Raw genomic sequence first — 26,661 nt, 5'->3', positions numbered from 1 at the left:
TTGGAGGCAGATCCAGTGTTGGAAATCTCAGCTGAAGCCTTCTCTGCTCCAGTTATTTGACAACAATTGACCACCACCTATCATTTAAAACAAGCCAAACCTGTACATGTGAAGATGCTCCGCCCCGTTTTCAGAAACGTTCAAATCACACACCTTCGCACAGCTTGGGACGGCAGGAGAGCTGTACCTGAGTCTGGATGCGGTTCAGACCTCTGAACCAGAGGATCTGGCCTCTCCTCAGCTCCATTTCTGCATGATCGATCTCATCCGTGTCCTCCGTCATGTTCTCCTTGTGAATCTCCTCCTTTGTGATGCCGTGGCCTGCCTCCTTCAGGAACTTCAGGTGGTGTGTGGGGATGGCCGATATGAACTGCAGTTTGAAGCAACAGTCAGTCAGGAAGCTTCATGTCTTCAGCACCGTAGTGACAGATCCATACACCTGTGCTTCACAGTGTGCTGTAGCATAGACGTGCACGTTTTTAACTGGAGGCATAACCAGTTTTTACAGCAGCTGGTTTCTCGTGAACTCTCAGAGAAGTTACAAATGGAGCACTGTGAGGATCCTAACCCCCCCCCAGGAAGAATCAAATGTTGCAGCTCCTCAGAAGACCACTGGAAGCTGGTGGCAAACCAGCCAGTTCTTCATTAACTCCAGGGATAATGAAGTCTGATTTTACAGCAGAACCTAAATATTTGCAGCCTGGCATCAAAAAAAGTCCTTTATATAACAACTTTGTTTTCCTCCCTTCAATCAGTTGCTTTGATTTACTTAGGGGTTCAAATGTGGTGCTTTTCTTACTGACAGGTGGGTGGACCTAACACCTCTCTCACTCTAATTTGTCCTGGTTTATCAGTCATTTCTGAATGTTGGGTCATTTCCCTCTTTTATGAAACTTCTGTAGATTAAATGAAAGCAAACTCAAGCTAGGAGGAGCAGAAAGCAAATCTGTCAGAGGACGACATCAACATCGTCTCCTCGCATCTGGGGGGTATTCCAGAAAGCAGGTTATGCTAGCTCCCACGATAAGTTTGAGGCTAAGGAAGTTGATAACCTCAGCTTTCGGTTCCAGAAACAGAGGTATGTTTCAGGGTAGGTCAAGTTGCCATGGCAACTCATGCTCTGAACATAACGTGGTCCGGAGCAGTTTAGTTGAAGGTTAGTTTGTTTTCAGAGAGGTGAAGCAGCATGGCGTGTCCATTTGAAGAGGATTTAGTGGATGAAGAAGCTCAGATAATACTTTTTCCAACATGAGAGGGTGATAAGACCACATATGGATGTTAGAAAGATAAACTTTTTTACTTTGATCCAACTTAATTATTTGCTTCAGTTAAGTTAAATCATTTTTTTTGTCACCTTAAAAATAACACATAGTTTTCAGACAATTATTTTCCTTTCATTCAAATTAAATAAATTAAGTAGGTGTAACTTTGATGCTGCTGTTAGATCGGCACCGCAAGGGATTGTGGGATATCATTCCCTTTGCCTGTCTGGACAGATTTGGGTTTAAGTGTGGGTTTTTGACCAAATGAGTTTAGTTTTTTAGCTGTTTTACTGTGTTTTACCGTGTTTTGCCGAGTTATTTTGTCCTACTATGCTCAAGTCTCTTCACCATGAGTGAGAGTGAAGGAGAGGATGATGAGTTTATATAGCACCCTTACCAGCATATCTTATAATGACAATGATGGAAAATTCTTTAATGAATTTTTGCACTTCGTGTATTTTTTTCCATCGTTTTTATTGTTATAAAAATGAGCATATCTGCCGGCTCAAACTTAGACATATGAAAGTTCAAGAAATATAAGTAATTAAGATGGAAAAAAGCTTAATGGAGTAATCTGACATTTAGTTAGATAAATACGTAAATTTGAGTTGTATAAACAATTATTGAGTTTTATAGATGTAAGAAATTAGGTTGAATGAATTTCACTAATTTGTTACTAATAGAAGAAATTTATATATATATATATATGCGTCACAAGGAAAATGGAAACAAGATCAGAAACTTTGTCTGTTATTTTTCTCTAAGCAGAAACTCTTTTTTTTTTTAATGATGCAGCCGTGTTACTTTTTTGATGGACTTATAATCTTTATCCGCCGTCATTAAAATCTCAGACTCCGTCTCACTTCCGTCTCAAGTGTCCCGCTTTCTTTTTTTTTCTCCACGCGTTTCCATGGTGACTCCAGAAATCGGCGATCTATTGAGAATGTCTTCATGTACCTTCTGTGCACGAGCATTAACCCAGGGTTACTGAGTCAAGCGTAATTAAGCCAACTCATATCCGGTCTTTTGGAACCGACATACCCAGAGTAAGCAAGTTCAGGCAGATTTTAGCCAGAGTTCAAGGCTTAAAGTCAGGATAGTTTAAACATGCTTCCTGGAATACCCCCATGGAGGTGAATGTACTGTTTTCCTAAGAGCAGCTGTGACCCTCCAGTTCTTCACGCCATCCTCACAGCAGCAGGGGGGACTTCATCTCATCAGTGTACCAGGATGGAGGACGGAGAGCGTTCAGCGCCCACTCTTGATGTTTCACATACAGTAAGGAGTGATAAGACGGTAAAGCCTCTCAGTCTAACCGCACTATGATCAGGAATGTCTCTTTAAAGCTCTCATCTCTGGATTTAATACTACTATTATCATTACTGTTGCTCAATTTCAGCTCACAAAACTAAAACAACATTCCGAGCAAGGTTTATCCACACCATCTATGATGTGAAGCATCCTGCTGCTGAAGAAAAAATGGGCTGTGTGTAGTTTTGTTAATGCTTAGGTCTGAGGATAACCTTCATGACTGTGATCCTCATCACTGCAGAAAATACGGCATCGGCAAAAGGTTTGAAATGCAGACAAAAGTTGTTTATCAATATATTGGAAAACAACAATCAAAACCACGAATAATACCAATGTCAGTAGATCTGTGTGTGTCTGCCTGAGTGTGTATCTGTGTCGTTGTGAGTGTTGTGTGTATTCACATGTCTGTTTAGCTTCAAACTTTATTAGACACTGCTGTCATGTGCAGAAGTAGTTGCCATGGCAATGGTTGAGAGGGGAACATTACAGCAGCGCGCAACAGGCCTTTCTTGCCTCCACAACGCCCCCCCCACGCAGTCAGATTTCACAGGGAAAAGACTCACCTGTCCCCACAGCAGCTCCCCTATGCCGATGAAGATGCACCACAGCCACTGGTCGATAGTTAGAGCCGTACAGGAGAAGGGCTTTCCTCCAAACTGCACAATGATTATCTGAGAGGACATCAACAAGCATGTTTATGACAAACAGAGAGGCTCAAGGTTAGCAGGATTTAGCCACTGCCACGCTGTTTAACTCTGGCATTCAGGCTTTCACTAAGGGAGAACAGATGTTTGGTCAGAGACCCAACAACAACGGCAGTCCCTCAACGCATCATGTGATCCAGATGGATCTTCTACTGATTTTCACACCAAATTCACCGGTTTTTATTTCTTGATGCTTTGATTCTCTGATTCCTTTCTGGTATTATAGTTCCTCTTTGATTTTCCAGATGTTCTTCTAAAGTTACAAACCAAAAAAAGGTCCTCATCATCTCTGCTGATAGGATCGTCATGTCTTTACAAAGGACTAGCAGCATGCATGAGCTTAGACAGACGAGCTGAAAGCTAAGTCTGGAACAACTTCTGGGCTGACTGTAAATCTGAAAGGCTCCACCTTCTTCAGAGAGACTATGTTTCTATGGACAGTGTTGGGTAAATTACTTCTAAAAAGTAATTTAGTTACTGGATCAAAATTGTAATTAAATTACTATTTGAAAATGGCGATGAGTAAACTCTAACTTTATTTTTGAAGCAACAACCTCGTGCAAAGTGTGAACCTGGTCCACGTAATACCCTGTTTTTATTAGAAATCAGACAACAATGTGAAAAATGACACAAAAATAAGTTACAACACACTCTAAAGCCACTATTGAATACACAAAAAACTATTTAACCCTTGTGCTATCTTAGATGACCCCACCCTTACTTTGACGTGTTATTCCTACCATGACAAAGGTGGATAAAGGTGGAAAGATTTCATGTAATCCATGGACACCAGTGAAGATCACAAATCATTGAAGAATAAAGGTTCAGAACACTGTCTAGTGGGGTCTAGATGACCCAACTCCCAATGTTAAAGTGCCTAGGATAGCACAAGGGTTACTGCCTCCATGTTCATTAAGGCCGACTTCAGGTTTTCCATTATTATTTTCTCTACGTCTGCCGTTTGTGCAAAGTTCTGTGATGACGCAGAACTTTGGCAGTGGACATGGAAGTGGCTGATCAAAGAAACTGAAGGAAAGAACACTCAAAGAAAATGAACACTCGAGAATGCAGCATGTCTGTCTGTGGACTGTGGGAGGAAGACTGAGAAAACCAACACCTGTACGAGGAGAACATGCAAACTCCACAGAAAGAACCCAGTTGGGATTTGAACCAGGGCCTTTGTCAAGGAACGTTTCCCAATATCATTTAAGAGGGAAAAGCTGCCTCAATTTCAGTCTTTAAATATTCCTGTAACAACATCTGTTGCATCTTGAGGATGTGTATGGAATGTGTAATGTGCCCTAGCCTAAATGTATCTGATGGAGTGAGGATGATGATGACTGAGCACCTGTAGAGCAAAGGTCCCCAGGACAACGCTGCAGAAGATGGGGTTCCTGTAGATGCCTTCAAAGACATTTCTTTCTCCATGGATCTTTCTGGCATTGATCTCATTGAACAGCTGCATCATGACGAACACGTTGAACACGATGGTGTAGTGTTCAGACGGCGGTGAGTGGAGAGGAGCGTTACGACCGCTGTCGATGTCAAACAGAACCTCACCTAAGAGGCAAGCACCACAAATGTTAGCATGGTAGAACTCTGGAACAATGGGCGGAGCTCCGTTTGTCACAGTGGTCGGTCATTCACCAGCGAAGAGGAGGGTGAAGATGATGATGAGCTGAAAGACGGCATGACCTAAGATGTTTTTCATCATGGTCCTGGAGATCAGAGGCTTGTCTCTGCCATAGGGTCTACGCAGTAGCAGGGACTCTGTAGGAGGCTCTGTGGCCAGAGCCAGAGATGCCAAAGTGTCCATGATGAGATTGACCCACAGCATTTGGACGGCCTTCAGTGGAGAGTCCTGCCAGAAAGAGAAGGACCTTCCAATAGAGTGACACATAAAAGAGTAGCGTCCTAAAGAGTAGGGCTGGGTTGATCCAATCCATTATTATTGGTTTATATTTATGGGTAATTGGGATTACAGGATTAGATCAGAACACAAGTTTGTGCACATTAGGTCTTCTGTTTGTTCAAAGATGAGGTCGGAGTACGAGGTCACAGACTGACTTAATGAAGTTTCCACACACCCCCACCTCTGTCAGTAGAAACACATGAACTGCTTTTAATGATCTGTGACCAGGCACCCCCACCATCAGTGAGTTTAATCACAGCACATAAACCTCAGACATGCTGAGGCCCATTTAACACTGTAGGGTTATGCTGCCAACGTGTTGCCATGGTTTCAGGCTGAATCTTAGCTTGCTTTATGCTTTTGGTGCAGCAGAGCAGTTAGCGATCCGTCCTACCAGCTGTGAGCCTTTCAATTAATGCACAGCCTGAAGAATGTTTCTGTTTACGGTGTCTGATTCCAGGCACATTAGGATTCATAAAGACCGACACAACCACCTTTGCCTTCATTCTGTGCAGAACCGCTTGTTTCCTGGTAAAATTTCTTTAGTCTCAGTCGCAGTACGAGATAAGCCATACCTGTGTGATGCATGCACCTGTGAACGCCACGATCACAGCCACCACATTGACCGTCAGCTGGAACTGCAGGAACTTTGAGATGCTGTCGTAGACGTTCCTCCCCCACATCACGGCCTTCACAATACTGGTAAAGTTGTCATCTGTCAGGATGATGTCTGACGCCTCTTTTGCAACATCCGTGCCAGCAATTCCCTAAAACAAGAGAGGACAGTTGAACTGTCTCTGTTCAACATCTCTGGGATCAGCTAGAAAGAGAGTTTACATCAGGCTCCTGGGTGGACAGCTAGAGAAGGTTCTTGGTCACACGTGTGTTTATGCTAGCAGGTTTTGTGTATCAGCTGTTCATGACATGGTAGCCTTTCTGAATTTGATACGACAAAAGGGGTCAAAGTTGCAGGGCCTCAACAATAGTTGGATAATGATGGGTATCGTGATAGTGTCCTTCATTTTCAAGGGTGTATTATCGCTCTCAACGGTTGTAACCTATGAAATGTGAAGTTTTCAGTTCAGTGCCAACTATATATAAACCGAGTCAGCTGCTTGCATGCTTCCTTTTATGTTAAATGGATCAGCAGGTTTGCTGTTTCAGTCAAATGTTTCTTAAGCTGTAGCCCCATGTCTTGTCTTGTGTTTATGACAAATACCAGACAAAGCCATGGACTTTACCAACAGTTCACCAAAAATGAATGAACCTAAAGAGTGTGCGAGTTGGAGTGAACGTCCTCAACCCAAGTCTGGTCTCACTCTCTCTGTTGATGAAGCATCCTTTGAATTCATCTCAGACTTATGTAGCGCTTTCCTTCCTTCATTATGCTTCTGCTGGTTACAAGTTAGTGCCCTGCATGGCAGCAGACCTGCATCAGCGTGTGAATGTGTGTGCGAATGGGACTGTGATTGTAAGACCCTTTGGGCCTTCGTGGTCAAGAAGAATTTGAAAGACGAGCCTGCGGATTTTAGAGAAGATATTCTTCAAAACTGCAAAATCAAAATATGAAGATAGCAGAGGCACAAACGTGGATAACTGATCTGGAGTCAGTCTGCTCGGAGATGAAAGAAACGCCGTACACAAAGATGCGAGTGGACTTGGAAACGGGTCTGAGGATCTACGAAACAGAGGAGGACCTGAAAGGCCTGGGAATCCAAGCAACAGAGACTGCAAGAGCAAACACCAGGGTGACAGCGGCGGAGCGGCTGGAAGCAGCGTCACCATGGAGACGGGTCAACAGAAGCAGAAGCTGACAAAGTTCAGAAGAGCTTCAGAGTCAAGACACGGAGATGAGTGTTTTTTTTATTTAATTTCTTTTTTTGACTGAAGAAAAGAGAGGGGAGGAAAAAGAACAAGAAAAATCGGGATCTGCTTTTTTTTTTTTCCTGGCTCAGCACCTTTTTTTCAGTTCAGGCCATGTATAAGAAGTGATCCATGTTAAAAGACACAAAATGTTGGACAATTCTAGTGTAGCTTTCAGGGAGGGGCCCAAGCAGAAATGGGCACTTTACCCTCCACCCACCAACAGGGACCCAAATGGATGGACACGCATGTCCTCATGTGGAAGCCACATTGTTTAGTGTTTGTTTGTTGTAAAATAGTTCAGGTTTATGTTCTGTATTGGACTGCCTTACAAATATCTCAATAACCGTGCTAATAGAAAGAATTAAGATACTGTCGTTAAATGTTAACGGTTTAAATAACCCAATAATACAGGGAAAAAAAATATGATTGCTTTTATGAAGACAACAAAATGAGGATCTAAAGAAATTTGGATATACTGTATGTTTTTATAGGGGGGCAGAAGAGGGGTGGCTATACATATCCCCAATATGATCAAATTTGATTTTTCAACCACATATTAATCCCATTTGCAATCAATGTAAATATTATATAAATATACCCTATAATAAATATTCATTTTTCACGGTTTTATCTATCTTGACTGGAGCTAAATCCAGCCTTCCAACGCAACAATTGTTCTGAAGACTAAAGGTGGGATTGTTTAGCACATGCTCAAAGCTAAAACACGTCTTCAATAAAAAGCCTAAGATCCTTACCCACCTCTGCTGTACAACTTTAGGTAACCATGGTGATGTGTGCTAGTCAAAAAAGACATTCCAAAGGACCAGAGATGTTCCACGTGATGTGAAAACGTTGTGGGTTTGCAGCTAAATGTGTGGCTGAGAAGTCTGATCATGTTCGCCTGCAGGGAAGTTGCTGCTGTCCAGAAGTTGACGTGTTATGATCCGGTTTGGGAGCGGTATGAACCATGGCCAGACCCAATATGATGCAGACTCTTCTCATTCACACAAAGAAAAAGCGAGGCGTCGCGAAAGATGCTGTGGTGTCCCAGTGCACCGATTGGCTAACAAAACAGAGGCGCACAGATCCGATTTCAACTATTTCTGTCAAGACGGGCAAGAATTGAATAAGACCATTTGGAGGAAATGCTCATATGGGATACATGAGCCCCGAGGGTTTGCTGCTTTAGTACACCTCTGGAATCTGGAAGGACTTCTTCGAGGTCTTCAGTCTGACAGCACAGCAGCTGCTGAGTGCCTGCAGGAGAGTCTGCTGTTCAGACGACTTTCCTCCCAAAGTCAAGGTCAAAGCTGACAGTCAGCTGATGTTCATGAGCCCACAGCTTTTGCACAAGTGTGGAGGGCTGTTCTTCATGCTGCTGAGTAAGAGGCAGCTTCAGACCCATCACATTTCTGCAGCAGTCCTCACAGGAGTCACAAGCTGCTCCGCATGAACATTTTTGGTCACATTTATCCAGGAAACACAAACAGGTATTTCAGTTCAACACAGGATGAACCGAGGGAGCTACTGTCGATGCTCCCACTGAGACAAGTTTGTTTCAAACAGGAGCTGCTGAAGCTTTAGCATGCTCTGCTCAGCTTCATGCATCTTGTCATTCTTTAGACGGCTTCTGCCAGTTCATTCAGAAGTTAAACACACAAGCGGCGTTTCGCTGATACGGGAGAAGCATCAGCCTGTTAAGACACACTTTAGAATTTAGCAACAATACCAAAGTGTCTTCTAGTAGAAGTGATAAATCTACACATTTAAACAAGTTCTTTCTATCAACCCAAAGCTTTGCTCATGAAACAGGTGTCTGTGGACTTCATCAGTACATTCAGTGGGACGGGTCACAGGCACAGGGAGCTAAGGCGTGACCTTCAGTGTCTCCAGACCTGAGTGTTTTTGTCAAACAGACTCAACTGTCTGTTGATGTGTGTAAAACAAAAGCAGTGGCATGAAGACAGCCTGGGGTGTTGAACATGTTCGTGCCCAGCATTTATTGATCAAAAATGTCATTTCCCTCCAAACGTCCATGAACCCGTAACAGCGGTCGAGCTGCGGGGCCACGCATGCAGCGCGGCGTGGCGCGGCACTACAGCAGCGATGGATCTGACACAGAGGTGATGACTTTTGAAATGGAACAGAGACAAAGAGGCATCAGTCAAAACAGGAAATGTTTAAAAAAAGAGGAAATGGTTTACCATGGCAAAGCCAACATCAGCTTTCTTGAGGGCGGGGCCATCGTTGGTACCGTCCCCTGTCACTGCCACCACCTGTCGTGTTTCTCCCACCGTGCTGTCAATGATGCCTGATTAAAAATAGATGCAGATTTCATTTCCCGTTAAGACATCAGGCGACCTGAAGTCAACCTGCACGCAGCGGCACCACATGCGGACTGAGCGGGTGTTTCCCAGCCCCACCATGAGCTCACCTTTCACCAGAGTGTGCTTGTCGGTCGGTGATGAACGAGCCAGAACGCGCAGCTTGGGCCAAATTTTGTCAAGACGCTCCTGTTCCACCTGGAAAGTTGTGAGAGCATCAGCATGTGTCCGATAAGTCATGACCCCTCCCCCCCTTGATGAGGTAACATCACACCTTCTTCCAAACATCTGAGACGATTTGCTCGGTACGTCTTGTTCTGATCATGTGATCAGAAATCGGGCCGGATCGTGTGGTTTCAGACCTGATCAATATCAGATATTGCATCCCGATCAGATGATTTGTTTCATCGTTCTAATCAGCGCTGTACAATTAAAGATTCTCATCACAGATCCATACCCTTGTAGAAGTCACGGATTTCCACATTTCGCAGCCGTAAAGCGCAGCAGAATGCACATCGAGAAAAACAAAGTCTTTTTTATCCAAGGATACTACACGCTTTGTTTGGTTAAATTGAAAACTCTTTTAAGGTCATGCATTTCAAAAATGAATACCAATGTCTCAGTATATTTCCCATTTATTCATTTATTTCCATTTTAGGATTAAAGCTGTCGCGTCTTCTCTTGTTTGGGGTCTGCGCTGTGATGCTTTAACGCCCCCTTTCCTCTTCTTTCTTTAAACCGGCGGTGGGCTTTTAGGATTCTGTGCATACCGACTGATTAGTGACATTATTCCATCAAAAATATTGTGGTTGAAAAATTACTTTTTTGACAATAAATATGAGACGGAGAACTTTCAAACAGCACAATTGTTAAGATAAGACAAGGATACTTTATTGATCCCAGCTTTGTAAATACGGTTGTTGCAGCAACTGCATACAGGCTCAATAAGAAACAAACAAATTAAGGCTCAGATATCAAAATCTAAGACTTTTTAAGATATTATTTCCAAATTCATAAATTCAAGAGGGAACCCTGTCTGTCAGCCAGAAAAAGACAGTAAGAACTAGGAGGACGGTTTTAAGTCGACTGTTTAAGCGTAAATGATAAAATAAAGTGAATAAAATAAAACTACAGGTCAACCTGGATCTTTTTAGTTTGTCTTTGTTGTTTTTTTTAATGTATTACGAGTATCGGCTCAGAACTGGATATTTGCATATACAAATGACCAGGAATTGGGGGAAAAACAACCTGATCAGGATTTCCCTGCAATTGACCAAAAACATAAAAAATTCTTTGGAAAATCATGTTAGTGATGCAGGGGAGAGTTCCTGTGAGTGCTGCGGTTATTTTGTGTACACCCTGCCCCACATCTGCAGTAGAAAAATAAAAAAATACTTCTCCAAATTCTACTCTGTTGTTTCAGGGTTGGGGGGGGGGTTCAAGAGAAGCTTTGTTCATACTAAGCTAAAGTTCAACAAGACCCTTCATATTCTTTAGACAACAGGGGGGGGGTTAAGAAACCCCTTAATGATCTGGGATCCATATGCCAGAATACCTGGAGTTCACAAATCCAGCAGAGCTCTGAGATCTGCAGAACCTCGGGTCAGAACCAACAAGGGTAAATCGGCTTTGAGCTCACACATGGAAGCAGCTTCCTAACGGACTCAGATGTTTTTTAAAAACAGTGCTCTTGTGGTTTCATTGAATGTGCTTCTACGTTGACGTTATTGCGTTTTCTGTGACACTCCTTAACCTTAAAGGCATCTTTTCGTGTCTGAACATGAGCATGAAGAAGAAGATAAAGCTGGTGAGCTTTATGGTAAACATTAGCTGGAGTTCCCGCTGCTTTAAAATACAAAGAAGTCCATCTCCAACTGAAATGCTGCCAGGCGGGGTTTTAGACAGACGACAGAAAAATGAACCTACAGGAAGGAGACAATGACCTTTGACTCAGCACAGTTCAAACACACCAAAGCAGATCAGCTGGAGCAGTAGAGAGGGTCATAAGGCCCCCCACAGAAAAAAACTGTTTCCTGTAACGCACCTTTTTCCTAAACAAACTTTATAGATCCGAATGAACTGTGATAATATGTCAGCACCTGGTCATCTCACCTCTCCTTTGTCGTTCCTGATCTGCTGATTGAACTCCTTGCCCTCAATACACAGGAATTCCTCCCCGGGCTGCAGGATGCCACACTTGGTAGCGATGGCCCGAGCCGTGTTAATGTTGTCTCCAGTCACCATTCGTACATCAATTCCTGCACGCTGGCACTTTGCAATGGCTTCTGGCACCTGAAAGCAGACGAAGGAACAGCTGCAAAACCTCAACAAGCTTATTACAGAGTGAGATCCCCACAAGTTGTAGTCATGATGGGAAAAGCAAAGCTGAATGATGAGACAGATGTTCTCATTTGTTTAAACAGGAACCTGGCTGTGTCCGATCAGATCCGTCTGTTGCAGCAGATTTACTTCAGTTAAAAAAGCAAGAAAGTCAAACGTGACATTTTCTATCATGATTTTAGTCGTTATCCTTTTACTTTTGAACATAAATGTGACAGCACTGGTGTAGAATCCACTTTATGTCTATATGTGCTTGAAGCTTATTGTACATCTTTTTTCTCAGTTATCTGACTTTTTAAAAATCGAAATCTAAATGAAAACTTCAAACTTAACAAAAAGAAAGAATAGTGTCAGAGGTTAGAGCTCTGGTCACCAGCGGGAACCATCTCCAGAGTTATAGACGTACAACATCTCCCAGCTCTCATTCCCCAAATCAATCACAGTCTACTTAAGCACTGTACTGAGCCAAACTCAGTGCGAAGTATTGTTTGTTTCACTCTGCTTTCTTTGGATCTGGATCGGATCTTCTGTTTTCCTGACCCTGAATTTCGCCTGGATCCTGACTTCTCCTGTTTCTCCTTTGATGCTCTCATGCTCATTATTGACCCCCACCTGCCTAACCCTGATTTAGCTTTGTGGACTTTCAGCTGAGCTAATAAACCTGCTGCAATTGGAACCAGTCGTCTGCCTGTTCTGTGACAGAAAGTGACAAAAACAAATTAACTAAAGCTACGAAGCCTTCATTTAATGAAATCGTTAGCAGTTTTCTTCAAAGCCAAAGAGCAACAATAGAGGATGCAGGTGGCTCCAGGCCTTCAGGCTGCAGAGCCCTGACATAGCAGCACTGATATCTAACGTGAAACACTGAAGAAACTGTTCTTTGGACTCCAGATCAGAGCAAAGTTTGGTCTCAGAAAACTCAAAAACAAGTTTCAGGTTTTTCCTTTCAAATATTTTTTATGAAGTATTTCAGTCAAGTATTTTACTTTTCCTTGAAAAACCCCACATATGGCCTGCACAGGATCTGGTTTTGGAGTCTGTGTGCTGTACAGCTGCTGCTCTCTGCTCAATAAGTGAAGCTGGGTCATGGCATTGATTTATCAGATTGCTAAAAACAAAGTCACAGTCTATGTGAGCCTGACAACTGGGAACTCATTGATTTCTACTTCTAGTACTAGCAGAGCTCTGTGATTTCTGTTGTACGGGAAAGGCATGAGTGCATTAGCATCTGGAAAATGCCTCCAACTCCCTCCTGACTGCAGGAGGGTAACAGCAGGCCTGACATTTGTTCACAAATCTATGCAAATTCGACATCCCAGCATGATCATGAAACATGGGAGTGTTTCTATTCGCAAAGGACTCCTGAGCTGAATTTACCAAGCTCTCCAAGAACTCTCATCCTCGACCCAAAGAGCCTCTAAGCGTTGAAGCCAAAGGAGGATTCAGTGCAGAAAATGGGCGTGACTGTAGGAGTTGACTCGGTATTTTGGCATGGCGGTCCCTTCAAAGACTAAACTGTTGATCACATTCCATTTGTAAAGGACTTCATGAGCTCCAGAGTCAATAGTTAAACCATAGATTGTTGTTTGGGCTAAAAAACTCTAGATCTGGAATACAGATTCATCAATATGTTTATTTATTTATTCCTTTCCCCCCCGGACCAATACCAATGAGATTATTAGTAGCCAAGAACGCAGATAGGCGATATTTGGAGTCGATATTTATTTGGTGTAAAAGGGAAAATATTGGCATCAAGATTTAGAATAATATAAACACCAAAAATTAAAGTCAATAAAAAAGCAAATAAATAGCTCCTAGAAGTGCAGGAAGCAACAGGCCCAGCAGCATCCTTAGTGGTTGTCTTATAAGGTCAAATGAAAATGTCAATAAATAAATAGCTCCCTAAAGTTTTATCAAGTAACTAAAACAAAGTTTTAAAAAAAATTGAGACAAATTGACTATTAGATTGTCAGTAGTCCCAGTTACGGTAATATTTTATCTACCAAACCAAGACAAAAACTACAAAAACAGTTTTTTTTCCTGCTGCTTATTGCCTTGAGGGAATAAAACACAGACTATGCTTTTCATATTGTTTTCTAAATGTGCTCTACGTTTTATTGAGGGTTAAGCAGCAAAGGTTGTGGTGCAAAAAGCAAAGTTGATCGGCATGTTCCCCAACCAAACAGCCTCATTTGGGCCCGTACGCTGCAGAGACCTCGCTGTGGTGTGATCACTCTGGACTGATGAGGATGAAGCAAAGAACCGTTCTCACTTCTTAGAGAGCCGCTCAAATCGCTGTTCACGTTGGGGCTGAGCAGAGGAGGGAGGGGCCACAGTTGTGCCCGCCCACAGAGCATCACCCTCATGCTAGCCTTTTTAAAATAAAATTAAAGGGGGGGTAACCACTTCAATATCGGCCCGTTGGATAAAAGAAAGACCGATCCGGATGTACATCAAAATAACAAATATTGGCCGATAATCAGTCGACCCCTAATGTGGAGTACTTCTTCATGAAATAGTTTCATAAGTATCTTCAACATAAATATAGCCGTCAAAGGTTATAAGTGTCACCGTTTTTGAACCAGCCCACCGACACACAATGTGTGACGTTTGTGCACAATCCCAGCTTTAATACAAACCAGTAAACCAACATCTTTGGATTGATGGGACTGAAAAACTCTCTCCAGCTCCACGGTAGGACAGCATGTGGCCAACAACCAAAGTGAAGGAACAGGAAACCTGAACTTGATAGATGTTTTCTTTAGGTTTAGTAGGAAAAATTACTGATTTGTAAAAGTTCGGTGGTTTGTGTGATGCCTCTGCCACAGACACATCTCATCCCTACTACACTCACTTTCCCTTCCAGACACTCCGGGTTCATGTCAACACTTTCACGTTTGAATTAATGCTGACTACAAGGATGACCGCCTCACAATCAACAACAATCAATAAACTCAATGTTTCAGCATTTCCGGAAGATTCTTTTTGACTTTTCAAGAACTCAATTCCAAATTTATGAGAGAAGTCCATGCATCTATCTGGATAGAAGAAATGAGGCGACACTGCAGAGAAACAAACTTCCTCCACAGGCAAACACCTCCTGTCACCTACAGTATGTCTGCTGAGGGCGCGGTGTGCTGTACCTCAGGTCTGACCGGGTCCTCGATGCCAACCACGACAATGCAGGTCAGATTATCCAGGATGTCATTCTCATTGTCCCAGTTTGGCTCCCCAGCCTCAGCGGGAAAGTCCCTGTAGGCCACACAGATGGTCCTCAGTCCATCACACGCCATGGGCTCGATCACCTTCCGCACCATCTCGTCTCGGTCCTTCATCTTGAAGACACGAGGCTGACCCTGAGCATCCAAGATATGAGAACACCTCGAAGAGAAAAAAAGAAAGGAGGTCCGTCAAGCCTAAAGCCCCCCCGTCACCCCCCCCCCCCCCACACACACACACACGCACACTTACTTCCTTAGGACAATCTCAGACGCTCCTTTACTGTACATACGGAAACTTCCATCCGCATTCTTCAAGACCGTGCTCATAGACTTGCGGGAGGAGTTAAAGGTGTAAACTTTGTAAAGTATCTCTTCAGGGATCTCGTCTCTAATAGGCTGATAGTCTCTTTTCAGCCCCAGCACCAGACCCAACAGAGCACACTCAGTCTTGTTGCCCACGTGGCGAGGAAGACCGCCCTCTTTCTCTGGAGGCTGCAAAGGAACAAACATTCAAAGTTTCATCAGATGACTTTACTTTGGATTTTTCATTTGAAAAACAGTTTGTCACTTCAGAGCTTTTACTAAATACTCCATACAACTGTTCTTAGTCTGTTTTTGAGGAGTGACTTTCTCTTTATTCAAGTCTGTCTTGGGCTGGAAAGGGAAAAAACTGACCAGAATCTTGGTGGTATATGCTGAGTTGATGGAAATGCTGTTGACCAACATCTCTAGTGTTTCTGGTTTGATAGCTTCAGGTTCTGGGACAGTTTTGTAGTGTGTATCCCCAATGTAGGCCTGAACAACAGTCATGCGGTTCATGGTGAGAGTGCCGGTCTTATCGGAACAGATGGCCGTGGCGTTGCCCATGGTCTCGCAGGCATCCAGGTGACGTACCAGGTTATTGTCTTTCATCATTTTCTGAAAGACAAAGGATGAGCTTACAGAAATCTGAAAGAAAAAGATATGGATTCATGGTTTTCCAGTTCTCATCTTGTGTACCTTGACTGAATAAGCCAAAGAGATGGTAACTGCAAGAGGAAGGCCTTCAGGGACGGCAACCACCAGCACTGTCACCCCAATGATGAAGAACTTTACAAAATACTGGATGTATATGGGCGTACACTCTGCAACCCAGCTCAGGTTCTGGACCAAAAAGGTGTTGATCACAAAGTAGAGGATGAGGATGATGACCGTCATAGCGGACATGAATAGTCCTGTAGGAAACAAGCACAAGGCTCCTTTTAACTACATTCAAATCACAAAAATAAAGCCTTAAATGACGAAATTCGACTTTTGTCACCAATTTGAGTAGGAAAAGTGAGACTGGATATAATACATTGACGACTGGAGCTTGTGATAGCGTGACAAAAACTTTGAGTGTCTTTGTAATTGCATAGTTGTAATTGGTACTTGTGTCATCTTTATAGAGATAAACAGATGCATCTGCAGTACTGATAGTCACATGGTTGATATAGACAGTGGGAGATGAACATAATCTTTAATCCCAGGAAACTGGTTAAGAGCTTCTAAAATAATGCTGTGGTCCGTAGTATGTGATGCTTCTAGAGTGAAGGTCCATAAGAGCAGTCTTGTGGGTGTGGCTTACAGAGGCTGAGACGTACTGACACCTGAAGAGAACAGGGGGCGGCTGGCAGCAACCAAGGTAGGTGATTAGGCCAGACTCAAAAACACATTTCTAAACAAAACCTGCAGCAGTAGCAAACTCAACACTGAGCAGCATTTGGGTGTGAAAGACATCTTTGAGTTTTATTCCTTTAAATGTTTTGCTCTACAAGTTAAAAGGTCTTTAATACATCACAGTAACGATAGGAGTCTTCCAGTTGACTGGACTCTGCTTCACCTGCTAATCTCACTATGGAAAACTTGCAGAGGGATTAACTAGATTGAGCTAATCAGACAAAAGGCAAAAACAGCTTTTTCCTTTGATCCTTAGTGCCTTGGTTTTAATTTTAGTGAGAGATCCATCTGGAATCTAAACCTTCCACGCTTTACCCCAAATTTATGAGATCAGAAAATATTTCAAATGACAAAACAGGAATCTACAGCACCTGAGGAGATCATAAAGAGAAACTATCATTTTCTTTCAGACTTTTGTAAAATAAGTGACTTTAGTCATCTCAGTAACAGTTTTTTTGTGATTTGGCCTAAATCCCATTTCTGTCCTTTAATGAAAGACAGCTGTCCCTAAGGCCCGTCTGTGACTAACTCCCTTCCCGCCTGTCAAACTGCCCCAAAAACCCAGAAGATTAAGGTTGATTGAAATGACAGAACACCTTCAACTCTGCAATGCATCATGGCCCCAATAAAAGCAGAGCAATGGAAGTGATGGAAATAGAAGAATACTTCTGTTTCTGAAGACTCCACCTCAACCTTGTGCAGCAGTTTCCATCATTTGGAATTTTGTTAAAGAAAATAAAAGCAGGGAGAAAAAATGGATTAAAAATCGAATTTGGAATGAAAAAGCCTGAGAAGTTTTTTATTTGGCCATATCGCCCAGCTATAATTGGCATGCAGAAACCCCGCCCCCTATCCCATCACCTTTACTTAGCTATCTGTTTACAATCTCCCGCTAACTTACAGCCCCTCACAATCCCAGCCTAATATTAGTGGTGCAACAAAAATGGTGAGCAGTATTGGAGCTAATCAGCTGTACAGTTTAGATCCCGATTCCAGCTCGGACGAGGAAAACAAAACTATTGTCTGACAGTCTGAATGTATCAGAATGGGGCTGAGCAGGAAGCTTGTGGTCCTGTTCAGCATATTTTCTACATCACAAAATTATCTTCTTCCAACGGCATTTTATCATCTGCTCCTGATTCCCAATGATTTGAATAAAAAAAAAATCCTCAGAACCCTGAGGATTTTTACGAACCCTCGCGGACCCTGAGGTCCTCTGGCGCTGGCCTCTTAGTTGTCCCTAAGGTAAGGAGCAAGACACATGGTGAGGCTTCATTCTGCCATTATGGTCCTCGCCTGTGGAACAGCCTGCCGGAGAACCTCAGGGCCGCAGAGACTGTAGAGGTTTTTAAGAAGAGGCTCAAGACCCACCTTTTTAGTCTGGCTTTTATATGACTTTGATCATTCCTTATGTCTTTTATTATTCATCTATTTTATTAATTGAGGTATTTATTTACATATTTATTTGTTTATTTATTTATTTATTTATCTATTTATTTATTTATTTTCTTGTAAGGACTATTATTATCTTTGTTTCTAATATGCAAATCTTTTTATTGTTATTTTACCAATGAGACTTAGGTTATGTTTTAATCACTGACGTTTTTTATTTTTTAATTACTAACATTCTTATATCTTATTTTATTTTTTATCTTTTTCTATTTTTATTGTTGTTATTTCATGATCATTTTTATTTTTTATTCTGATGTTTTTTACTCCAGTGTTTCCTCTGGGGGATCCATCGTTCTTGGGCACCACCAGCTTGACCTGTAGGGCATGCCGTTGCTGTGGTGCCCGTTCTGGTTGGGCGGGCTGGGGTCCCACTCTGTGGTCTAATAGCCATGGATGGGGCCCTGGGCTGCCCTGTGTTGGGCGGGCGCTGCGGTAGTGGCCCCTGTGGTCCGGCTGGGCCTTGGAATGAATGGATCCCCATGATATCGTTTCCTCACAGCAGTACCAAGCCAGACCTTCTTCAACTGCAGTTATTTGTTTCTGTTCACTGTTCTACTGGGGTAACTGGGTGGGTGGGGATGGGGGCGGGGGGTGGTGAGGGAGGGGTACCTTCTTTGTGGGATTGTCCTTTGTTTTCTGTTTTGAACAACTTTCATTTTTTATGACTGTTTTATCTGTTTTTATGTTAAGCGCTTTGTGTTTTTAACCAAAATGAAAGGCGCAATATAAATAAATAAAGTTTGAGTTTGAGTTTGAGAAATGCAGTTTTAATCTTAATGTTCTTACATAAAGTCTCCATCATTAGAAATTTGCTTCAAAAACATGTTAAAAGCACAACTTACATTGGAGTGGGTCTTTTTAGAACAAACACCTTCAGAGTTCTGTTCTGAGTGTCTTTGCGTTTGTGTCACACAATCATTAGCAAGAACAACTTTTAGGTATCAGTTGTCCTTCAGTGCAGCAAACAGCCACAAAGCCAGACCGAGCCCTGTTTCTGACTGTCCCAGTTTCATGTCTTCACCTCTGACTGGAGAAACACCTGCATTCATGTCTCTGAGGCCTCCAGCCTGTCACCTTCACTCTCCATTGAAGCAGTCCAGACTGTCACCCATCAATTTTTTCATTGAGCGAAATGGGCTGAATGAGTGGATTCGAGTGTGTGGATACCAGTGTGTGGATGTGAGTGTGTGGATACCAGTGTGTGGATGTGAGTGTGTGGATACCAGTGTGTGGATAGCAGTGTGTGGATACGAGTGTGTAGATACGAGTGTGTGGATACGAGTGTGTGGATACGAGTGTGTGGATGTGAGTGTGTGTATACCAGAGTGTAGATACGAGTGTGTGGATACGAGTGTGTGGATACCAGTGTGTAGATGCCAGTTTGTGGATACCAGTGTGTGGATACCAGTGTGTGGATACCAGTGTGTGGATACCAGTGTGTGGATACGAGTGTGTAGATACGAGTGTGTGGATACGAGTGTGTGGATACGAGTGTGTGGATGTGAGTGTGTGTATACCAGAGTGTAGATACGAGTGTGTGGATACGAGTGTGTGGATACCAGTGTGTGGATACCAGTGTGTGGATACCAGTGTGTGGATACCAGTGTGTGGATACCAGTGTGTGGATACGAGTGTGTAGATACGAGTGTGTGGATACCAGTGTGTGTATACCAGTGTGTGGATGTGAGTGTGTGGATGTGAGTGTGTGTATACCAGTGTGTGGATACGAGTGTGTGGATGTGAGTGTGTGTATACCAGTGTGTGGATACGAGTGTGTGGATGTGAGTGTGTGTATACCAGTGTGTAGATACGAGTGTGTGGATACGAGTGTGTGGATACAAGTGTGTAGATACGAGTGTGTGGATCCGAGTGTGTGGATACGAGTGTGTGGATACGAGTGTGTGGATACGAGTGTGTGGATACGAGTGTGTGGATACCAGTGTGTAGATACGAGTGTGTGGATGTGAGTGTGTGCATACCAGTGTGTAGATACGAGTGTGTGGATACCAGTGTGTAGATACGAGTGTGTGGATACGAGTGTGTGGATACGAGTGTGTGGATGTGAGTGTGTGTATACCAGAGTGTAGATACGAGTGTGTGGATACGAGTGTGTGTATACCAGAGTGTAGATACGAGTGTGTAGATACGAGTGTGTGGATACCAGTGTGTGTATACCAGTGTGTGGATGTGAGTGTGTGGATGTGAGTGTGTGTATACCAGTGTGTGGATACGAGTGTGTGGATGTGAGTGTGTGTATACCAGTGTGTGGATACGAGTGTGTGGATGTGAGTGTGTGTATACCAGTGTGTAGATAGGAGTGTGTGGATACGAGTGTGTGGATACAAGTGTGTGGATACGAGTGTGTGGATACGAGTGTGTGGATACGAGTGTGTAGATACGAGTGTGTGGATACGAGTGTGTGGATACGAGTGTGTGGATACGAGTGTGTAGATACGAGTGTGTGGATACCAGTGTGTGTATACCAGTGTGTAGATACGAGTGTGTGGATGTGAGTGTGTGTATACCAGTGTGTAGATACGAGTGTGTGGATACGAGTGTGTGGATACGAGTGTGTGGATACGAGTGTGTGGATACCAGTGTGTGGATACAAGTGTGTAGATACGAGTGTGTGGATCCGAGTGTGTGGATCCGAGTGTGTGGATACGAGTGTGTGGATACCAGTGTGTGGATACGAGTGTGTGGATGTGAGTGTGTGCATACCAGTGTGTAGATACGAGTGTGTGGATACCAGTGTGTAGATACGAGTGTGTGGATACGAGTGTGTGGATACGAGTGTGTGGATGTGAGTGTGTGTATACCAGAGTGTAGATACGAGTGTGTGGATACGAGTGTGTGGATACCAGTGTGTGGATACCAGTGTGTGGATACCAGTGTGTGGATACGAGTGTGTAGATACGAGTGTGTGGATACCAGTGTGTGTATACCAGTGTGTGGATACGAGTGTGTGGATGTGAGTGTGTGTATACGAGTGTGTGGATACGAGTGTGTGGATACGAGTGTGTGGATACGAGTGTGTGGATACGAGTGTGTGGATACCAGTGTGTGGATACGAGTGTGTGGATGTGAGTGTGTGCATACCAGTGTGTAGATACGAGTGTGTGGATACCAGTGTGTAGATACGAGTGTGTGGATACGAGTGTGTGGATACGAGTGTGTGGATACGAGTGTGTAGATACGAGTGTGTGGATACCAGTGTGTGGATACGAGTGTGTGGATGTGAGTGTGTGCATACCAGTGTGTAGATACGAGTGTGTGGATGTGAGTGTGTGCATACCAGTGTGTAGATACGAGTGTGTGGATACGAGTGTGTGGATACCAGTGTGTGGATACGAGTGTGTGGATGTGAGTGTGTGTATACCAGAGTGTAGATACGAGTGTGTGGATACGAGTGTGTGGATACGAGTGTGTGGATACCAGTGTGTGGATACAAGTGTGTAGATACGAGTGTGTGGATACCAGTGTGTAGATACGAGTGTGTGGATACGAGTGTGTGGATACGAGTGTGTGGATGTGAGTGTGTGTATACCAGAGTGTAGATACGAGTGTGTGGATACGAGTGTGTGGATACGAGTGTGTGGATACCAGTGTGTGGATACCAGTGTGTGGATACGAGTGTGTAGATACGAGTGTGTGGATACCAGTGTGTGTATACCAGTGTGTGGATACGAGTGTGTGGATGTGAGTGTGTGTATACCAGTGTGTGGATACGAGTGTGTGGACTTGAGTGTGTGTATACCAGTGTGTGGATACGAGTGTGTGGATGTGAGTGTGTGTATACCAGTGTGTAGATACGAGTGTGTGGATACGAGTGTGTGGATACAAGTGTGTGGATACGAGTGTGTGGATACGAGTGTGTGGATACCAGTGTGTGGATACGAGTGTGTAGATACGAGTGTGTGGATACGAGTGTGTGGATACGAGTGTGTGGATACGAGTGTGTAGATACGAGTGTGTGGATACCAGTGTGTGTATACCAGTGTGTAGATACGAGTGTGTGGATGTGAGTGTGTGTATACCAGTGTGTAGATACGAGTGTGTGGATACGAGTGTGTGGATACGAGTGTGTGGATACGAGTGTGTGGATACCAGTGTGTGGATACAAGTGTGTAGATACGAGTGTGTGGATCCGAGTGTGTGGATCCGAGTGTGTGGATACGAGTGTGTGGATACGAGTGTGTGGATACGAGTGTGTGGATACCAGTGTGTGGATACGAGTGTGTGGATGTGAGTGTGTGCATACCAGTGTGTAGATACGAGTGTGTGGATACCAGTGTGTGGATACGAGTGTGTGGATGTGAGTGTGTGTATACCAGAGTGTAGATACGAGTGTGTGGATACGAGTGTGTGGATACCAGTGTGTGGATACCAGTGTGTGGATACGAGTGTGTGGATGTGAGTGTGTGCATACCAGTGTGTAGATACGAGTGTGTGGATACCAGTGTGTAGATACGAGTGTGTGGATACGAGTGTGTGGATACGAGTGTGTGGATGTGAGTGTGTGTATACCAGAGTGTAGATACGAGTGTGTGGATACGAGTGTGTGGATACCAGTGTGCGGATACCAGTGTGTGGATACCAGTGTGTGGATACCAGTGTGTGGATACGAGTGTGTAGATACGAGTGTGTGGATACCAGTGTGTGTATACCAGTGTGTGGATACGAGTGTGTGGATGTGAGTGTGTGTATACCAGTGTGTGGATACGAGTGTGTGGATGTGAGTGTGTGTATACCAGTGTGTGGATACGAGTGTGTGGATGTGAGTGTGTGTATACCAGTGTGTAGATACGAGTGTGTGGATACGAGTGTGTGGATACAAGTGTGTGGATACGAGTGTGTGGATACGAGTGTGTGGATACCAGTGTGTGGATACGAGTGTGTAGATACGAGTGTGTGGATACGAGTGTGTGGATACGAGTGTGTGGATACGAGTGTGTAGATACGAGTGTGTGGATACCAGTGTGTGTATACCAGTGTGTAGATACGAGTGTGTGGATGTGAGTGTGTGTATACCAGTGTGTAGATACGAGTGTGTGGATACGAGTGTGTGGATACGAGTATGTGGATACGAGTGTGTGGATACCAGTGTGTGGATACAAGTGTGTAGATACGAGTGTGTGGATCCGAGTGTGTGGATACGAGTGTGTGGATACGAGTGTGTGGATACGAGTGTGTGGATACGAGTGTGTGGATACCAGTGTGTGGATACGAGTGTGTGGATGTGAGTGTGTGCATACCAGTGTGTAGATACGAGTGTGTGGATACCAGTGTGTAGATACGAGTGTGTGGATACGAGTGTGTGGATACGAGTGTGTGGATACCAGTGTGTGGATACCAGTGTGTGGATACGAGTGTGTGGATGTGAGTGTGTGTATACCAGAGTGTAGATACGAGTGTGTGGATACGAGTGTGTGGATACCAGTGTGTGGATACCAGTGTGTGGATACGAGTGTGTGGATGTGAGTGTGTGCATACCAGTGTGTAGATACGAGTGTGTGGATACCAGTGTGTAGATACGAGTGTGTGGATACGAGTGTGTGGATACGAGTGTGTGGATGTGAGTGTGTGTATACCAGAGTGTAGATACGAGTGTGTGGATACGAGTGTGTGGATACCAGTGTGCGGATACCAGTGTGTGGATACCAGTGTGTGGATACCAGTGTGTGGATACGAGTGTGTAGATACGAGTGTGTGGATACCAGTGTGTGTATACCAGTGTGTGGATACGAGTGTGTGGATGTGAGTGTGTGTATACCAGTGTGTGGATACGAGTGTGTGGATGTGAGTGTGTGTATACCAGTGTGTGGATACGAGTGTGTGGATGTGAGTGTGTGGATACGAGTGTGTGGATACAAGTGTGTGGATACGAGTGTGTGGATACGAGTGTGTGGATACCAGTGTGTGGATACGAGTGTGTAGATACGAGTGTGTGGATACGAGTGTGTGGATACGAGTGTGTGGATACGAGTGTGTGGATACGAGTGTGTAGATACGAGTGTGTGGATACCAGTGTGTGTATACCAGTGTGTAGATACGAGTGTGTGGATGTGAGTGTGTGTATACCAGTGTGTAGATACGAGTGTGTGGATACGAGTGTGTGGATACGAGTGTGTGGATACGAGTGTGTGGATACCAGTGTGTGGATACAAGTGTGTAGATACGAGTGTGTGGATCCGAGTGTGTGGATACGAGTGTGTGGATACGAGTGTGTGGATACGAGTGTGTGGATACGAGTGTGTGGATACCAGTGTGTGGATACGAGTGTGTGGATGTGAGTGTGTGCATACCAGTGTGTAGATACGAGTGTGTGGATACCAGTGTGTAGATACGAGTGTGTGGATACGAGTGTGTGGATACGAGTGTGTGGATACGAGTGTGTAGATACGAGTGTGTGGATACCAGTGTGTGGATACGAGTGTGTGGATGTGAGTGTGTGCATACCAGTGTGTAGATACGAGTGTGTGGATGTGAGTGTGTGCATACCAGTGTGTAGATACGAGTGTGTGGATACGAGTGTGTGGATACCAGTGTGTGGATACGAGTGTGTGGATGTGAGTGTGTGTATACCAGAGTGTAGATACGAGTGTGTGGATACGAGTGTGTGGATACGAGTGTGTGGATACCAGTGTGTGGATACCAGTGTGTGGATACGAGTGTGTGGATGTGAGTGTGTGCACGCTCCTCACCAGCTTTGCCGATCTGCACAGTCAGTCTGGTCAGTTTCCCCTGCAGCACAGACTTCTCCTTCTTCGTCACGTTGACCTTCTTAATCTCTTTGACCTCCTCCTTCTCCTCCTTGTCTTCCAACTCTGCAGCTTCCTCGCTCTTCAGAGGCTGGATCTCCAGAGCGATACCGTCCTGAGTTTTGGCTGGAGGGGGGTTGAGGGTGCAAAGTTTGAATGAATTTGAAGAAACAATGAGCGGAAGGAAAGGTTGAGTAAAGACATAGATGAAGATTGGAGAAAAAGTGATGAAGATGAGTAAAACAATGATGGAAATGTTTCAGGTTCAGGAATGAAGATGGCAGAATTGGAAAAAATGAAGGATAAATTAAATAAGACAAATGGTTAAAAAATGAGGGCACGGGGTTCAGGAGTGGATTAGGGAAGAGAGGCAGAGAAACTGTTACACCTTCAGTCAAAGGAGAAGCTCCAAAGGACAGGCTGAGCTGACAAAGTCATCATCACATGTTAGCTTGGTGGCTAAAGGCAGACTGTGGCACGTCTATCGGTAAAACGGTCAGAGCATGAAGAGCAGCAGACAGAACAGGTCTGAGGGGTTCACGCTGCACCGTCCACACACACACACACACTCACACTCATGAGCGTGTGTGAAGGAGGCTGAGCTCTGGTGTTGAGTTTCACCTCCTGCTCATTTGCATACGGTAACTGTGGATTTGCTTCGTGTGGGCTGTGCTGAGGCTGCAGCAGAGCTGCCCTGCGAGTGCAGCTGAAAGGAGAACCACAGGCAGAAAGGTTCTCCTCTAATCTGATAACAGAGCTGCTCTATGCTTCAGTGTCACACAGAAGACTAAACTGTGAAATGCCAGGTTATTAAACCCTAAACAGGTTGATAGAGTCATGCTGATGTTTTTTGAGTGTATCTGGAATAAAAATGAACCCAGCATGTTCATCACGTGTCTACTAACATGCGATGAACATGCTGGGACTCTTGGCAGCCCAATCAGATCAGATCCCACATTTCTTCTTCTTCAGACCTCTGCGTTCTGTCCGGGTGTTTTTTAATGTCTGGTTTTTGACCCAAACAGCTGAGCGATTGGTTGGGAGGCTGCTCATCAGGTGAACTTGTCTCTAACTCTGCATGTTCTGACAACACCAGCTCTATTTAAACACATAAGTGAGGGTTCCATCACTGAGGCGTTTTAGCATCCTGTTTGTAGAGTTTGATAATAATTCACTGGATAGAAACTGCGTGACTGATTTCAAAACATCCTCTAACATCGTCATTTTTCATTAAATTGGTCTCATAACGACGGAAAGTCTAGTTTCTTTTGTCCCATGCTTTGCTGAAGTTGTAGCAACACCTTGTCCCACACGTCTGACAGAACAACAAGGATGCCGCAGGAGACTTTTAGCATTTTTAAATGACTATAGATCTTTCTGTTGAAAGCCATCAGAAAGAGTGGAAACATGACGGCTGGGGAGAAACCAGCAGGTGGCCGAGGTTATGTCCCGCTCCAGCCCCAGCAGATCCACCAGTCATCCCCACGCCACATAGTTCAAGGAGGAAAGTCATCTCACAACAACGTTTCAAACTCCACATGTTGGAATGAGTCGTATGTCAAACCAAGAAGCCGTGGAGCTTAATGCGCATGGTCCACTCTGAAGGCCACAACACACAACTAACTGACAGCTTCACACAAACAGGACTGAGACCCATGGACCAACGACAGCACGAAACCATGAGCGAGTGCACGGGGGCTGGGGGTGTCTGACAATCCAAAGGAAACACCGCAACAAACAGAGAAGAAAATTAAAGTACCACTCTTAAGAAAATGGAGGGATGACAGCGATGAAGGTGGAGGCCGCAGAG

At 44.1% G+C, this 26,661-nt stretch overlaps 1 protein-coding gene across 6 annotated transcripts in view; it reads right to left on the bottom strand.

The window, feature by feature from the left end:
* LOC101172706 (plasma membrane calcium-transporting ATPase 1-like) overlaps positions 1 to 26,661 on the bottom strand; it is a 99,903-nt gene that overhangs the window by 11,569 nt on the left and 61,673 nt on the right. For all 6 annotated transcript variants that reach the window (XR_002873270.1, XR_002873271.1, XM_023954796.1 and 3 more), the window contains 13 exons: positions 24,795 to 24,977; positions 15,940 to 16,154; positions 15,616 to 15,858; positions 15,191 to 15,432; positions 14,863 to 15,100; positions 11,492 to 11,671; positions 9,490 to 9,577; positions 9,260 to 9,366; positions 5,765 to 5,956; positions 4,925 to 5,138; positions 4,626 to 4,837; positions 3,137 to 3,244; positions 188 to 370 (listed from right to left, as the gene is read on the bottom strand). Coding sequence is in view for 4 of the 6 variants with exons in the window: in XM_023954796.1 (XP_023810564.1) it covers positions 188 to 370; positions 3,137 to 3,244; positions 4,626 to 4,837; positions 4,925 to 5,138; positions 5,765 to 5,956; positions 9,260 to 9,366; positions 9,490 to 9,577; positions 11,492 to 11,671; positions 14,863 to 15,100; positions 15,191 to 15,432; positions 15,616 to 15,858; positions 15,940 to 16,154; positions 24,795 to 24,977 (2,405 nt within the window). In the remaining 2 variants the exon portion in view is untranslated. The remainder of the gene's footprint in view (positions 1 to 187; positions 371 to 3,136; positions 3,245 to 4,625; positions 4,838 to 4,924; positions 5,139 to 5,764; positions 5,957 to 9,259; positions 9,367 to 9,489; positions 9,578 to 11,491; positions 11,672 to 14,862; positions 15,101 to 15,190; positions 15,433 to 15,615; positions 15,859 to 15,939; positions 16,155 to 24,794; positions 24,978 to 26,661) is intronic.

This window comes from Oryzias latipes, chromosome 5 (genome assembly GCF_002234675.1).
Source record: "Oryzias latipes chromosome 5, ASM223467v1".
Classification (NCBI taxonomy): domain Eukaryota; kingdom Metazoa; phylum Chordata; class Actinopteri; order Beloniformes; family Adrianichthyidae; genus Oryzias; species Oryzias latipes.
The sequence above is the reverse complement of the archived record's forward strand: the minus strand, read 5'-3'. Positions and strand labels throughout refer to the sequence as shown.